Consider the following 18,056-nt stretch of genomic DNA (forward strand, 5'->3'; position numbering starts at 1 on the left):
GCTCCCTCGTTAGATAACTGAACGCGGAGACACTGCAGTAGCAACCCGGCCCCAAACGCCAGCCAATGTCACCCCATACAAGCCTTTCCCTTATCTACCTCGAAATTAAGCAACGGAGACACTTGTCATTTTGGCAGAGAGTTTTACTCACGAATTCTCCCGAGTTTTCCCACCTTGATTCAAACTCGGAGAATGTCCGTAGCGAGTCTGTAGGAGGTCGTAGATATTTCGTAGAAGCTCGTAATGCCAGCTGTAGGTACTCAAGGCACCAGGTAAAAGTCGGGACGTTTTCTTCCAGCATGTTGAAAAATGTCTATGTCTATATATATATCTATATCTATATCTATATATCTATGTCTATATATATCTATCTATATCTATATATATGTCTATATATCTATCTATCTCTATATATCTATGTCTATATATCTATGTCTATATATGTATATCTATATGTATATCTATGTGTATATCTATGTGTATATCTATATCTATATCTATATATATATATATATATTTCTATATATATCTATCTAGCCCCGAGTATACTATAATATAGTATAATATATAGCTCATATATATATATACACATATACATATATAGCCTCGAGTACCTACGGCTGGCATCTTCGAGTTTGAATCGAGGGGGAAACTCGTGAGTAACTCGGGAAAGTGGGACAGGGCCTTAAGGCCGTAGGAGGTCGTAGTAGTCCGTAGATATTTCGTAGTTGCTCGTAATGCCAGCTGTAGGCACTCGAGGCATCAGGTAAAAGTCGGGACCGTTTTTTCAGCATGTTGAAAAATGTCCACGAGTTTAAAACAAAAAAGCTCCGAGTACCTACGACTGCCATCTCCGACGTCCCCCATTCAGGAGAACCACCCCCCACACCCCACTTCTCATTTTTCCTACAAACGTTGCAACCTGCCACAACTTTAATAACATCACCCGCTAGCAGATTAGAAAGTCTGAAGAAGAGTTTCGGCCTATTTCCTTCGCTCCATAGATGCTGCTGCACCCGCTGAGTTTCTCCAGCATTTTTGTGTACCAGCAGATTAGAAAGTCCCCGTTGTCGTTGCAAAAGAATGCAAACGGTGTTTTTTCCTAATTAAGCAGGAAAAATATTCATGCTAAAAACAGCCAGCCAACAACACAGCCCATCATAGTCACAATACCAGCGGTACAAATGCTAAATGCAGTAAGGTGCTGCCAACACCCAACACATGTCACTCACTATGCCGGAGAGAGAAAAGAAAATCAAAAATCGGCTGTGTTGTGGGGCTGTCCCACTGAGGCGACTCTTTAGGCGACTGTCGAGGACTAGCATTCACCTAGTTCTCATAGTAATGTTACTAGCATTCACCTCCGACATCAAAAATTGTCGCTTGTAGTCGCCCAAAAGATCGCCCAAGTGGGACAGGCCCTTTGTTACGCAGCCCAACAATTCGAGTTCATCTCAACACTTGCCGCTGCTGTCAATGTGGTCGACGTATTTTGCGTGCCAAGGACACGTAAATGGGACAGGCCCTTAAAATTTAAGAAGGAACTGCAGATGCTGGAAAATCGAAGGTACACAAAAGTGCTGGAGAAACTCAGCGGGTGCAGCAGCATCTATGGAGCGAAAGAAATAGGCAACGTTTCGGGACGAAACCCTTGCGGGTTTCGACCCGAAACGTTGCCTATTTCCTTCAGGGTTTCGGCCCGAAACGTTGCCTATTTCCTTCGCTCCATAGATGCTGCTGCACCCGCTGAGTCTCTCCAGCTTTTTTTTGTCTACCTTCGATTTTCCAGCATCTGCATTTCCTTCTTAAATGACTTTTATCCAGAACATATTTATTCCAAATTCATTTTCATAAACAAGAAGATATCTTTGAGAGTCTCTGATGTCTAAAGGGACAATGTCATCAGTCTTCAAATAGAGGGCCAGATAACATTCCGTCCATCAAATCAAAGTCATTTCAACTGGAATGAAATCGGAAGGGTTTCGACCCGAAACGTTGCCTATTTCCTTCAAAGTTTCGGCCCGAAACGCTCAGACTGCTGGTTTCAGTGGAAGCAGGAAATCACTTCCCCTGTGAAGATACGCGGATCGAAGAGTTTCACCCCACCACCACTCCGACTGTAACTAACGACACGGTGGTTGGGTCAGCAAACACATGTGGCGTCTCTCATCGTTCACAACCGCGCTTGACACGCCAGCGGCAGCCACAGATCAGAACACACAGATCAGAACATCAACATGCCTCCAACTTTTCACTAAGACCCAACATTGGGGAAGCGGGCAAGTCAAAATACCCTAACGGGGGAGAAGAAAGTTCCCATCTTAACTTAGTCAAATACAACAACTCAGTTCAAGGAAAACACAGAGCATAATTCAGTGCCAGTTTGAACAATCTTTTGCAGAGTCGCAGCCAGAGCGAAAAACAAAACACAACACAACACACACACACACACTTCAGCAATACGTGTTTTTTTTCCCCCGTCTCAACAGATTTGTCTATTAAACAAGCAACTACACAACGCGAAATCTTGCAGCGATCTCATTGTCGGCTGCAGCAACTGACAAAGCCAGATCGACGTGTTTTATAGGAGAGGGGGGGAAAAAATGAAGTGAAAAAATCGCTCTCCACCTCTCTCGAGTGGAAGGTATTAACGAGAGATCACAGGAGGATTCCACACAGACAGCGCAACTCGCAACAGGGTGGATGGGGAGGGGATGGGATGGGGAGGGGTTTTTTCCAACACTCTGCAAACAGGCTTCGTCCACTTACCCCTGGCAATGTCTTCTGTTCGTGTAGCGCACTCTGTGCTTTGAGCGCCGAGTCCCTAGCACAATACGTGAGGAAGGCACAGCCTGCGTTAGAAAACAGAGCAAGTTTACTCTCCACTAGAAACGCCAGTGGATTCAATGCATCGAGTTGCGTCTGCCTATACGGCAGATAAAACACACACACACACACAAAATGTGTAGGAAGGAATTGCAGATGCTGGTTTAAACCCAAGATAGACACAAAAAGCTGGAGTAACTCAGCGGGACAGGCAGCGTCTCTGGAGAGAAGGAATGGGTGATGTTTCTGGGTCAGAACATTTTCAAACTAGGGGGCTCAGATTCAACAAATTTCACTTTTACCCGGGGCACCTATTGTGTGTGTGTGTGTGTGTGTGTGTGTGTGTGTGTGTATATATATGTGTGTGTGTGTGTGTGCGCGTATTATGTGATATGTGTGTGACAGTGCGTGTGAGTGTGTGTGACTCTGTGCGTGTGTGGGCGAGTGTGTGTGTCTGTGCGTGTGACAGTGTGTGTGTGTGTATATATATATATGTGTGTGTGTATGTTTATGTGTATATATATATGTGTGTGTGAGTGTGTGTATATATATATATGTGTGTGTGTGTGTGTGTGTGTATATATATGTATGTGTGTATATATATATATGTGTGTATATATGTGTATATGTGTGTATATATATGTATATATATATGTATGTGTGTGTGTGTATGTATATATATGTGTGTGTGTGTGTGTGTGTGTGTATATATGTGTGTGTGTGCGTGTGCGTGTGTAAAAATCTCTCCTCCACATTTACAATCCCTCTCCCCAGTCCAAGTTAAATTCATGTCCATTAATGCATCCACTCAAAGTACAGGAATTCATCTGTTTATGAAACGCGTTCGGTTCGGATAACTGGTTAATTGAAACTTTTTAACGCCTAATGAGAGCAGCTGCCTAATGTCAGACTCCGAGAGAGGGGAGGGAGGGAAGAGATTCACCACGATTATGTGTTTAAGAAGGAACTGCAGATGCTGGAAAATCGAAGGTAGACAAAAGTGCTGGAGAAACTCAGCGGGTGCAGCAGCATCTATGGAGCGAAGGAAATAGGCAACGTTTCGGGACGAAACGTTGATTTCCTTCGCTCCAAGATGCTGCTGCACCCGCTGAGTTTCTCCAGCACTTTTGTCCACCGCGAGGATGCTTCGGTTTGTAAAGCAGGGCCGTTTTACGAAACTCTCCCCCTGTGTTAACTTGGCGTGGACTCCTCAATATCACCGCTTTGCTCGCCTGGGGGAAGCAGCAATCCCAGTCTCAACGCAACATACATCAAGCTACGAGTTTGGAGTTTAAAAAAAAGACAGGTTTAGTTTAGTTTAGAGATACAGCATGGAAACAGGCCCTTCGGCCCACCGAGTCCGCGCCGTCCTGCAATCCCCGCACACTATCCCACACACACACACACACACTAGGGGGGACAACTACATTTATTCCAATCCAATTAACCTACAAACCTGAAGAAGGGTTTCGGCCCGAAACGTCGCCTATCCCTTCGCCCCATAGATGCTGCTGCACCCGCTGAGTTCCTCCAGCATTTTTTGTCTACCTTCGATTTTCCAGCATCTGCAGTTCCTTCTTAAACCACCCACAAACCAGCACGACACCCGCTCACACACTAGTTTAGTTTGAAGATACAGTCCGGAAACAGGCCCTTCGGCCCTCCATACTACACACACACCCACACACACGACAATTAACGATTTTTACCGAAGCCCATTTCACCTGCAAACCCGCAAGTCTTTGGAGTGTGGGAGGAAACCGGAGCAGTGTATAAAATCACGAGAGGAATAGATAATAGACAATAGGTGCAGTAGTGGGCCATTCGGCCCTTCGAGCCATGTCTGGTTGATGCACAGAGTAGGGGAATCGAGGGGGACATAGGTTTGGGGGGGTTCGGGCATGGGGAAAGGAAAATGTAACACGTTCTCAGGTACACAAAATTGCTGGAGAATCTCAGCGGGTGCAGCAGCATCTATGGAGCGAAGGAAATAGGCTGTGTGTGTGTGTGTGTGTGTGTGTGTATCCAACAAGCTCTTATCTTCCTGCAGATGCTGGTTTACACCGAAGACAGACACGATAAACCTGGAGTAACTCGTGTTTAAGAAGGAGCTGCAGATGCTGGAAAATCGAAGGTAGACAAAAATGCTGGAGAAACTCAGCGGGTGCAGCAGCATCTATGGAGCGAAGGAAATAGGCAACGTTTCGGGTCGAAACCCTTCTTCAGACCAAACGTGTGCAGGTTAATGTACAGAATAAAGTCATTGACATCTCCCGTTAGACGTCTCCAAAAAAAACCCAATGGGAGGAAATCGCATCTCCATTAAGGCCCGGCGATTTAACAAACTCCGACCAGCCGTGGTGTATTCAAGAGAGAGTTAGATTATAGCTCTTCGGGCTAAGGGAACCAAGGGATATGGGGAGAAAGCAGGAACGGGGTACTGATTCTGGATGATCAGCCATGATCGTATTGAATGGTGGTGCCGGTTCGAAGGGCCGACTCCTGCACTGATTTTCCATGTTGCTATGTTAATACGTTGCAACTGATTGCACTAGTTGACCAGATTTTGTGGTCAGTAACTAGTGTGCAGTGTTTTTCCGAGGTAGACAAAAATGCTGGAGAAACTCAGCGGGTGCAGCAGCATCTACGGAGCGAAGGAAATAGGCAACGTTTCGGGTCGAAACCCTGAAGGAAATAGGCAACGTTTCGGGTCGAAACCCGTAAGGGTTTCGACCCGAAACGTTACCTATTTCCTTCGCTCCACAGATGCTGCTTTAGATATTTCCTTCGCTCCACAGATGCTGCTTTAGATATTTCCTTCGCTCCATAGATGCTGCTTTAGATATTTCCTTCGCTCCATAGATGCTGCCTCACCCGCCGAGTTTCTCCAGCAATTTTGTCTACCTTCGATTTCCTAGAATCTGCACAGTTCCTGCTTAGACACATGTGCAGTGTTACCTAGTGTGGACCTTTAGTAAATAGACCAGGTCTCTCTACCCCTCTACACACACACACCATCGAAAAAGAGATTTAAAATTTTAAAAAAAGTGAACTCAACATTAGAATAGGAACAAGGGTTTGAAATGATGCAATTTACCTGATAGAGGGGGATTTACCTGACCTAGTCAGGCCTTAACACAACCAGCCGACGTTTACATCAAACTACACACATACACACATACATCAGACAGGGCTGTGTTGCCTTGCACCTGCTGGTTCAATATAGAATTTAGGGTAAAGGGGGTGGGGGGATTAAAATGAAACTAATTAACAGATTGGACACCAAAAGTGCAATCAGACTGATTGGGAAAACCAGTGTTAAATCTCGCGCGTGGACTAGAATCTAGAATGCATAGGCTTGGAGTTTGTAGATTTTAGGGAAACCTTAATCGCTGCGAATTGGCACAAATGCACTTTTAATTCGAGATATTAGCACAATCTGGAGCAGGGACATTCCAACGTCAGTTTTAAATGCGGGTCTACCCTTTTTTTGTTTTGTTTGTTTAGAGATTTACAGTGAAGGCTCAGACAGAGGTAGACACAAATGCTGGAGAAACTCAGCGGGTGCAGCAGCATCTATGGAGTGAAGGAAATAGGCAACGTTTCGGGCCGAAACCCTGAAGGAAATAGGCAACGTTTCGGGTCGAAACCCTTTCGGGTTTCGGCCCGAAACGTTGCCTATTTCCTCCGCTCCATAGATGCTGCTGCACCCGCTGAGTTTCTCCAGCATTTTTGTCTACCTTCGATTTTCCCAGCATCTGCAGTTCCTTCTTAAACGCTCACACAGAGAGAGAGAGATCCAGTCTCCAAATCCACCTGAACATATCATCAACTTTGGTTGTGGGGGTGGTTTTTTTCCCCCTAAGGCGACGGGGAGTCACAGATGTGTACATGGTTAGACCCTTTCCTCCCAACATCTGTATAAGTGCCGGGGCAGACACACACACACACACACACAGCTGGATGTAGTGGGCTTGTACATTCAGGAAACTTTAATGACGGCTTGGTGGATGTAACGGAGGGGAGGGGAGGGAGAGGGAGAGAGGCGTTGGGCAAAAGATAAAACACAGGTGGGTTTAGACAGGTGGCAGAGGAGGAGGTGTTGGTGGTTAGGTATAGGGGAGAGGAGAAGGCATATCATAGAGAAGCAACCCATTCCCTTTACACACTCGCTTGCACACTCAGTCTCACACCCACACACACTCTCTCACTCACGCCCACACACTCTCACGCCCACTCACATACACACTCTCTCTCACACACCCACTCTTTTACACACACACACTCTCTCTCTCTCACACTTACACTCACAATCTCTCTCACACACTATCACACCCACTCTTACACACACACTCACAATCTCTCTCACACCCACTCTTTTACACACACACTGTCTCACCCACACACACACTCTTACACACCCACTCTTTTACACACACACACTCTCTCTCTCTCACACACTATCACACCCGCACACCCACTCTTACACACACACACACACACAATCTCTCTCTCTCTCTACACACTCACACACTCTCTCACACACTATCACACCCACACACCCACTCTTACACACCCACTCTTACACACACACACACTCACAATCTCTCTCTCTCTCTACACACACACACACGATATCTTACACACGCTCGCTTCCAGGCACTCACACACACACACTCACTCACCCACACACACTCTCTCACACACACACACTCATTCTCACACACACCATTCTCACACACACACACACACCACACCCACTCATTCTCTCACACACACACACACTCACTCACACACACACACTCATTCTCACACACACACTCATTCTCACACACACACCCACTCACTCACACACACACACTCACTCTCACACACACACACACACTCACTCACACACACACACACTCACTCTCACACACACACTCACTCACACACACACACACTCATTCTCACACCCACTCATTCACACACACACACACACACACACACACTCATTCTCACACACACCCACTCACAGCTCCGGCTCCGCTGTACCCAGCAACATCCCCACTCGGTAGGATTGAAGGTTCGGTTCACACAGACCTTTGTGCATACCAGTGAAGCGGTCCTTCAACACAGTCAGTTCGTAGATTTTCCCAAATTCCTCGAACAGGGGCTTTAGGTCCTTCTCCTCCAGGTTGCGGGGAATCTGCCCGATAAACAGTTTGATGGCGTCGTGATCCTTCATCGGGATGGTGTTCTGACTGTGGCTCAGACCGTTCATCCGCCCGCTGCCGCCACTATTGTTGGCGTCTAGCTGTACACCGTTGCTCATCGTGGCCATCTTCAAGCGCTCTCTCTCTCTCTCTCTCTCTTTCTCTCTCTCTCTCTTTCTCTCTCCCTCCCTCCCTCCCTCCCTCTCCCTCTCCCCCCCCCCCTCTCTCTCTCTATCTCTCTCTATCTCTCTCTCTTCGCTCACGTCAGCCCTCTTTAACTAGGAGTCTGCAAATAACTGACGTCAGGGATGCTTGCTTGATGCTGAATAAATGTTACTGGGTACACACACACACACTGTCACACACACACACACACACAGAGCCCCCTCACCACACACACACACACACACACACACACACACACACACACACTGTCACACACACACACACACACACACACACCCCCCCCCCACACACACACACAGCCACACCTCACACACACACAGTCACACACACACACAGTCACCTCACACACACACTGTCACACACTCACACACACACTCACACTCACACACACACGCACACTCACACACACACACACACACACACACACACACACACACACAGCCCCCACACACACACACACTCACACACACTCACACACACACACACTCACACACACACTGTCACACACACACACACACACAGGCACTCACACAGGCACTCACACTCACACACACACACACACTCTCTCTCACACACACACACACACACACACTCACACACACACACACTCACACACACACACACACACACACTCACACACACACACACACACACACACACACTCACACACACACACACTGACACACACACACACACACACACACTCTCTCACACACACACACACACACACACTCTCACACACACACACACACACTTCTTCAGTCCAGCCTGTGTTGAAGGGGTAAGAGGGAGATTTGAACCAACACACACACACACCGCGTCAGGAGCGAGCTGGCATCGCCTTAACCCACAGCTTGCTGGGTCGGTCCGCTCCCCTTCAAGTATTGAGTGGCAAGTTTCCTCCTTGTTTGAAGTACAGTGCAGGTCTGGTCTCCCTCTCCACCAGCTGGAGACACTGCCAGCTGTATCCCTGGAGAGCATGTGTCAGAGACAGAGATGGAGCGAGAGAGAGGGGAGGGGAGGAAGAGAGAGAGAGGGAGAGCGATGGAGAGGGAGAGAGAGAGGGAGAGAGCGGAGGGGGGGGGGGTGGGGGGGGGGGGGGGGGGGGGGGGGAGAGGAGATGGGAGAGGAGAGAGAGGGAGGGGGGAGAGGGAGTCACCCCGACCATTTTTTTACACGTGGACATTTTTTATCGGGCTGGAATAAACGTCCCGACTTACCCGATGCCACGAGTACCTACAGCTGGCATAACGACTCACTACGATATATCTACGACCTCCTACGGACTCGTTACGATCTTTCTGCGAGTTTGAATCAAGGGGAAAATACGGGAGAATTTGGAAATACCTCATGAAAGTGGGAGTGGCCCTTTACAGTCCCAGTGACCCAGGTTTATATCTGACCTTGGGCGCTGTCTGTACGGAGTTTGTACATTCGGGTTTCGAGTACACCCGGGTTTTCTCCAGGTGCCCCGGTTTCCTCCGACGCTCCAAAGAAGCTTGGGGGATAATTGTCTACAAGAAAATTGTAAGACTGTCTGAAGAAGAGTCTCGACCCCAAAACATCACCCATTCCTTCTCTCCAGAGACGCTGCCTGTCCAACGGAGTTACTCCAGCATTTTGTGTCTATCTTCGATTTAAAACCAACATCTTGTACAGGGTCTTGGTGAGACCACACCTGGAGTATTAGTTTAAACGTACAGTTTTGGTCTCCAAATCTGAGGAAAGACATTATTGCCATAGAGGGAGTGCAGAGAAGGTTCACCAGACTGATTCCTGGGATGTCAGGACTGTCTTATGAAGAAAGACTGGATAGACTTGGTTTATACTCTCTAGAATTTAGGAGATTGAGAGGGGATCTTATAGAAACTTACAAAACTCTTAAGGGGTTGGACAGGCTAGATGCAGGAAGATTGTTCCCGATGTTGGGGAAGTCCAGGACAAAGGGTCACAGCTTAAGGATAAGGGGGGGAATCCTTTAAAACCGAGATGAGAAGAACTTTTTTCACACAGAGAGTGGTGAATCTCTGGAACTCTCTGCCACAGAGGGTAGTTGAGGCCAGTTCATTGGCTATATTGAAGAGGGAGTTAGATGTGGCCCTTGTGGCTAAGGGGATCAGAGGGTATGGAGAGAAGGCAGGTACGGGATACTGAGTTGGATGATCAGCCATGATCATATTAAATGGCGGTGCAGGCTCGAAGGGCCGAATGGCGTACTCCTGCACCTAATTTCTATGTTTCTATCTGTAGTTCTTTTGATCGCCCCGTCTCGGAGGGCCCAGACGCTGCCGACTACGGAAGTCAAGATCGTCCCGTCAACGGGGGGCTCGAAGCCCCCCGACCACGGGAAAACAAAGAAGGGAAGTAGGTCTGAAGAAGGGTCAAGATGATCATGGCTGGTCATCCTAAATCAATAGGTAGACAAAGATGCTGGAGAAACTCAGCGGGTGCAGCAGCATCTATGGAGCGAAGGAAATAGGCAACGTTTCGGGCCGAAACCCTGAAGGAAATAGGTAACGTTTCGGGTCGAAACCCTGAAGGAAATAGGTAACGTTTCGGGTCGAAACCCTGAAGGAAATAGGCAACGTTTCGGGTCGAAACCCTGAAGGAAATAGGTAACGTTTCGGGTCGAAACCCGTAAGGGTTTCGTCCCGAAACGTTGCCTATTTCCTTCGCTCCATAGATGCTGCTGCACCCGCTGAGTTTCTCCAGCATTTTTGTCTACCTTCGAATTTCCAGCATCTGCAGTTCCTTCTTAAACAACGAAGGGAAGAGATTTGAACTTTTTTTTTCCTCTCCTTCCATCACACAGTGAGGAATGTGGAGGAGTCACTGTGGTGGATGTTTATGTTAAAATGTGTTTGGTGTGTTCTGGTGCTTTTTATTTGTAAGACTGACTCGGCAAACAAAATTACAAAACATACAGGGCTAATAAAGTATTATTGTGATTGTATGAACTTCTGTTCTAGGTATGTTTTTGCACTAAGGTCCTGATTTTATCTTAGAGCAGTCTTCTTCCTTAGATTCACAGAGTGGAAACAGGCCCACCAGCCCAACTTGCCCACACCCACCAACATGTCACATCTACACTCGTCCCACCTCCCTGCGTTTGGCCCAAGAATCCCATTCCCCATTAATGAATGACTACCTTCATTGGCCAAGTATATTCACATACAAGGAATTTGCCTTGGTGCTCCACCCGCAAGTGACAACACGACATACAGTGACAGTTAGGAATGACACACAAAACATTGACAATTAAAAATAAAAAAATTATTGATTAATGTTCCCTATTTTCAACTCTCCAGCCAATCCCTGTCCACTCTAGTCCAGATTTTGTACTTTTAACATAGAAACGTAGAAACATAGACAATAGGTGCAGGAGTAGAGGCCTTTCGGCCCTTCGAGCCTGCACTGCCATTCAATATGATCATGGCTGATCATCCAGCTCAGTATCCCGTACCCCTGCCTTCTCTCCATACCCCCTGATCCCTTTAGCCACAAGGGCCACATCTAACTCCCTCTTAAATATAGCCAATGAACTGTGTGGCCTCAGCTACCTTCTGTGGCAGAGAATTCCACAGATTCACCACTCTCTGTGTGAAAAATGATTTTCTCATCTCGGTCCTAAAAGATTTTCCCCTGTATCCTTAAACTGTGTGGCCCCTTGTTCTGGAACCAATCATAAATGATCGGGACACAATTTGGCCATTCAGCCCATCGAGTCTACTCTGCCATTCAATCAATGGCTGATCTATCTCTCCCTCTCAACCCCATTCTCCTGCCTTCTCCCCATAGCCCCGACACCCGTACTAATATAACCATATAACCATATAACAATTACAGCACGGAAACAGGCCATCTCGACCCTTCTAGTCCATGCCGAACACATAATCTCCCCTAGTCCCATATACCTGCGCTCAGACCATAACCCTCCATTCCCTTCCCATCCATATTACTAATCCAATATAACTAATCAAGAATCTATCAGTCTCTGTTGTTGAGAAATACCCACTGACTTGTTCTCCACAGCCTTCTGTGGCAATGAGTTCCACAGATTCACCACCCTGTGGGTAACGACATTCTACCGCACTTCCAATTTGAAGGCACAGGGATAGGATAGGTGCAGATGTGATATGGGCCAAATGCAGGCTGTTGGGGCTGGTGTAAATGGGACATGTCGGACTGTTTGCATGTCTAATGATGCCATGACTCTCTAGGCAGTGAAAAGACTATGTGTGATTACAACCAAGCCATCCACAGTGTAGGATTCGTCTATAACTGCACAGAACAGGGGATGAGATTGGGTGAGGGGGGGAGATGAGGTGGTGTTGGGGAGAGCAGTCTACCTTGGTTCCTGCTCTGATCTGATCTGGTATCCAGTGACCTCTGCTGGAAAGCATGTGTAGACAGGAAGAAAATAGCACCAGATGAAGGAGATATAATGTATGGTAAGACAATAGACAATAGGTGCAGGAGTAGAGGCCATTCGGCCCTTCGAGCCAGCACCGCCATTCAATGTGATCATGGCAAATCATTTCTGCCTGCTCCCCTGTCTATTGTCTATTGAATGGGTCGAATGGGCTAATTGTGGCCACATGTCTTAGGATCTCGTGGTCGAAGTCAAAGTAATGCCCCTGTCCCACTTAGGAAACCTGAACGGGAACCTCTGGAGACTTTGCGCCCCACCCAAGGTTTCCGTGCGGTTCCCGGAGGTTGCAGGTGGTTGCCGGAGGTTGCAGGTAGTGGAAGCAGGTAGGGAGACTGACGAAACCTCCGGGAACCGCACGGAAACCTTGGGTGGGGCGCAAAGTCTCCAGAGGTTTCCGTTCAGGTTTCCTAAGTGGGACAGGGGCATAAGCAGAGCAGGCTTGGCAGAGACGTGAGGAGATAATAATCTAAACTGCACCTGCGGCCACGGTGGCGCAGCGGTAGAGTTGCCGCCTTACAAGCGCCGGAGACCCGGGTTCGATCCCGACCACGGGCGCTTGTCTGTACGGAGTTTGTACGATCTCCCGGTGACCCGCGTGGGTTTTCACCTGGTGCTCCAGGCTTCCCCATAATTGGCCTCAGTGTGCGCAGGACAGTGTTGGCGCTCGGGGCCGATGGCTGGTCGGCACGGACTCGTTGGGCCGAAGGGCCTGTCTCCACACTGTATCTCTAAAAAGTCTTCCAAGCCAGATGAAGTGAATGTGGGAGATTTGGGTAATTCAGGAAACGTCACGATGATGAAAGTGCTCCGAGCTGGGGACACGATGAATAATTCCCCCCCCCCCCCCATCCCCACCCACCCACACATGGCCCCTCCTTCATGATCTAAACGCAGACCCTCGCCAGCTGCAGGAGGATATTTTTGGGCGCTGGAATCGCTAAAATGCACCCCCTACTGCAAGAGAGTGACATTTCCATTTCACGCACCAGCCTTCCCCGAGACCTCACCCAGAGATACTGCCAATTAAATGCCAATTAGTGGCGAATTATACACAGCCGGGCAACATGGACACGTGCCCATTAGGGAACAGGTCAAGGCTGTCTGAAGACATTGGTAGAGAGAGAGGGAGAGGGAGAGGGGGAGGGAGGGAGGGGAGGGTGGGGGGGGGGGGGAAGGAGGGGGGAGAGGGAGAGGTAGGGGGGGGGAGGGAGGGAGAGATAGGTGGGGAGGGAGAGGGAGAGGGAGAGGGAGAGGGAGAGGGAGAGGGAGGGGAGAGGGAGAGGGAGAGGGAGAGGGAGAGGGAGAGAGGGAGGGGAGAGGGAGAGGGAGAGGAGAGGGAGAGGGAGAGGGAGAGGGAGAGGAGAGGGGGAGGGGGAGGGAGAGGGGGAGGGAGAGATAGGGAGGGGAGATGGAGAGGGAGAGGGAGAAGGGAGATAAGGGAGAAGAGAGAGAGAGGGGAGATAGAGAGAGGGAGAGGGGAGAGAGGGGGGGAGAGGGAGAGGGAGAGCAGGGAGAGGATGTGTGATTTAGAGAAGCAGAGGAGAGGGAGAGAGAAGGGGGGGAGAGGGGGAGAGAGAGAGAGAGATAAAGAGAGATAGGGAGAGGATGTGTGATTTAGAGAGCGAGAGAGAGAGAGACAAAGAGAGAGAGAGAGATAGAGGGTCAAGAGATAGAGAAAGAGCAAGTGAGAGAAAACTGCAAGGCAATGTGGAGGGAGGGAGGGGATGAGAGATACTGAGCTGGGAAGAGAGCGGACAGTACAGAGAGAGAGAGGACAGAGAGAGGGTGTGATTGCTTTATAGATATGGAGGAAGGGAGAGAATGCATGACAGCGAGAGAGAGAGATAATAGAAGAGAGATAGAGACCGTGATGTGCATACAGAGGGAGAGACCGTGTGTGTAGGATAGTGTTAGTGTGCAGGGGGTCGCTGGTCGGCACAGACATGGTGGGCCGAAGGGCCTGTTTCCGCGCTGTATCTCTAATCTAAACCAATCTTGCTTCGACCTCCCCTCGGCCTGAGATGCCCGTCTCCACAGATGCTGCCTGAGCTGCTGAATATTCTCAAGCTTTCCGTTTTTCCAGTATCTAGAGCAGCTTGCAATGGCTCGAGCTGCCAACAGGCATGTTTTGTGGAGGAGGTGGTTGTGTGGACTGTGAACATCTAGTGCTTTCATTTGGAACGGTTTCTTTGCAAAACAATTCAATGCTACAAAAGACCCCCCGAGGCAAAGAAGGAGATAAGTCCATGTGTAGGAAGGAACTGCAGGTGCTGGTTTAAACCGAAGGTAGACAAAAAATGCTGGAGTTACTCAGCGGGACAGGCAGCAACTCTGGAGAGAAGGAACGGGTGATGTTTCGGGTCGAGACCCTTCTTCGGTCCCGACCTGACATGTCACTTATCCTTGCTCTCCAGAGATGCTGGCTGACTTCCTTACTCCTTCTTAGAAGTGCCTCGACCCATTCCTTCTCTCCAGAGATGCTGCCTGTCCCGCTGAGTTAAGGGCTTGTCCCAGTTTCACGAACTAATTCACAACTTTTTTTTACTCGTGGACATTTTTCATCAGGCTAGAAAAAAACGCCCCGACCTACATGATGCCAAGAGTACCTACGACTAGCGCTGGAGAGAGTCCAGAGGCGATTTATGAGAATGATCCCAGGAATGAGTGGGTTAACCTATGATGAGACGTTTGTCGGCACTGGGCCTGTACTCACTGGAGTTTAGAAGAATGAGGGGGGTGCCTCATTGAAACGTACAGAATAGTGAAAGGCCTGGATAGAGTGGATGTGGAGAGGATGTTTTCACTAGTGGGAGAGTCTAGGACTATAGGTCACAGCCTCAGAATTAAAAGGCGTTCCTTTCGGAAGGTGATGAGAAGGAATTTCTTGAGCACCGCCATTCAATATGATCATGGCTGATCATCCAGAATCAGTACCCCGTTCCTGCTTTCTCCCCATATCCCTTGATTCTGTGAACCCTAAAGGGCCTTTGCGATTTTTTTTCGGCGACTGTCGGCACCATATCAGGGTCACCAAAAGATTTTGAACATTTCAAAATCAAAAAAAATGTCACACGACACTTGAAAAAACGGCGCGTGTCGTTACGCCACGACCGCCCTATCACTGCACAAATTTTTCAGTGACCTGATATGTCAGTCAATGATGCCGGCAGTCGCCGAAAAAAATCACCAAGTGGACAGGCCCTTAAGAGATAGAGTATATCCAAACTTCTCTTGAAGACATCCAGTGAATTGGCCTCCACTGCCTTCTGTGACAGAGAACGTACAAAACTCTGTGTAGACAGTGCCCGTAGTCATGATCAAGCCCAGGTCTCTGGCGCTGTAAAGGCAGCAACTCTACTGCTGTGCCACCGTACCACCGCCATTGGGATCTTGTATGACTTTCTCTCACCGAGAGTGGTGAGTCTGTGGAATTCTCTGCCTCAGAGGGCGGTGGAGGCAGGTTCGCTGGATGCTTTCAAGAGAGAGCTAGATAGGGCTCTTAAAGATAGCGGAGTCAGGGGATATGGGGAGAAGGCAGGAACGGGGTACTGATTCGGGATGATCAGCCATGATCACATTGAATGGCGGTGCTGGCTCGAAGGGCCGAATGGCCTCCTCCTACACCTATTGTCTATTGTGCAACAATAGAAACATAGAAATTAGGTGCAGGAGTAGTAGGCCATTCGGCCCTTCGAGCCTGCACCGCCATTCAATATGATCATGGCTGATCATCCAACTCAGTATCCCCTCCCTGCCTTCTCTCCATACCCCCTGATCCCCTTTAGCCACAAGGGCCACATCTAACTCCCTCTTAAATATAGCCAATGAACTGGCCTCAACTACCCTCTGTGGCAGAGAGTTCCAGAGATTCACCACTCTCTGTGTGAAAAAAGTTATTCTCATCTCGGTTTTAAAGGATTTCCCTCTTATCCTTAAGCTGTGACCCCTTGTCCTGGACTTTCCCAACATCGGGAACAATCTTCCTGCATCTAGCCTGTCCAACCCCTTAAGAATTTTGTAAGTTTCTATAAGATCCCCTCTCAATCTCCTAAATTCTAGAGAGTATAAACCAAGTCTATCCAGTCTTTCTTCATAAGACAGTCCTGACATCCCAGGAATATAATCTACCCTGAAGATCCACGCGTTAAAATTAGATTACTTCACTCCACCCTTGATTTGAATTTGTTCTAATCAACTAATCAAGGCATAATTGCAGTTCTTTCTTCCAGCCAGGGTGTAAAAGTCCCCCTAATTAAACGAGAGCTGATATCGCAGATATTACTATGAGAGGCACGCCCCTCGCATCTGAAAGGAATAGAGTTTGGCTGAGCTGAAGAGAGTGAAAGCCAACAATGGAAAAGTGGCCTTAAATCAAGGGCAAACTAAATATTAATAACACAGCATGAAGCCAAGGAAACTGGATTTTTATAAACGTGAAATAAAACTGAAGGCAAGCAGAATCCAGCAAACAGTTCATTCACATACAGTGTGAACTAACCTAATCACAGAAGGTGGGATTTTTATTTTTCAAATGCATGTATGAATTCCATTAAAGTTTTAATATATTATGTATTACTTGGTCTGTAATGATTTATTAAAAGTCGGTAATTTGGCAATCTGCGATAGTTTGAGATTGGGACTTTCTCCGAACTGCAGTGAGGTCCTCACCTCTGTCCGAATGCATGGATGTTTCACGGGAGATGATGAGGATCTCATTCTCCCCATTCCCGCTTGAAGCAAAGGGGTAGTAGAGTGAACAGGTTAGAGCCGCTACCTCACGGCGCCGGAGACCCGGGTTCGATCCTGACCTCGGGTGCTGCTCGCGTGGAGTTTGCACGTTCTCCTTGTGACCTGCGTTGGGTTTCCTCCGGGCGCTCCGGTTTCCTCCCACACTCCTAAAGACGTGCGTGTTTGTGGGTTAATTGGACTCTACATCGTCCCTTAGTGTGTAGGGAGTGGATGTGAGTTTAGTTTAGTTTAGAGGTACATGGCAGAAACAGGCCCTTCGGCCCCTCCAAGTCCGTGCCGACCACCGATCCCCACACATTAACACTACCCAACAAACACATGGGGTCGAGACATCACCCATTCCTTCTCTCCAGAGATGCTGCCAGTCCCGCTGAGTTACTCCAGCTTTTTGTGTCTATCTTGAAGAGGTTGGTGTAACTCAGCACCATGGCCATTATGGGCCAAAGGGCTGTACTATCCCATGTCCCATGTGTCAGCAAAACAAACTGCTCTTTACTGTATTGCGATCACTACGAGCATCCTGTGGCTGAATATTGTACGCTGTGTTTCCAAAATTAGATCAGTCTCCCCTTCAGAACTTGCCAGGTGCCTTGGTCAGGCTTGACGCCTTGAAAGGATAGATCGGAAGACAAGCTTTGGTTTTTTAATAAGGTGACAAAACATTCCTG

At 48.2% G+C, this 18,056-nt stretch overlaps 1 protein-coding gene across 1 annotated transcript in view; it reads right to left on the reverse strand.

Annotated features, from left to right (window-relative positions):
* Positions 1-8,173, reverse strand: part of celf6 (CUGBP Elav-like family member 6) — a 325,625-nt gene extending 317,452 nt beyond the window's left edge. Inside the window, 2 exon segments of the mRNA XM_055662935.1 lie at positions 2,770-2,852; positions 7,909-8,173. Coding sequence (XP_055518910.1) covers positions 2,770-2,852; positions 7,909-8,149 — 324 coding nt within the window. The 5' untranslated portion in view covers positions 8,150-8,173.
* Positions 8,174-18,056: the final 9,883 nt, after the last annotated feature.

This window comes from Leucoraja erinacea, chromosome 36, assembly GCF_028641065.1.
Source record: "Leucoraja erinacea ecotype New England chromosome 36, Leri_hhj_1, whole genome shotgun sequence".
Classification (NCBI taxonomy): Eukaryota; Metazoa; Chordata; class Chondrichthyes; order Rajiformes; family Rajidae; genus Leucoraja; species Leucoraja erinaceus.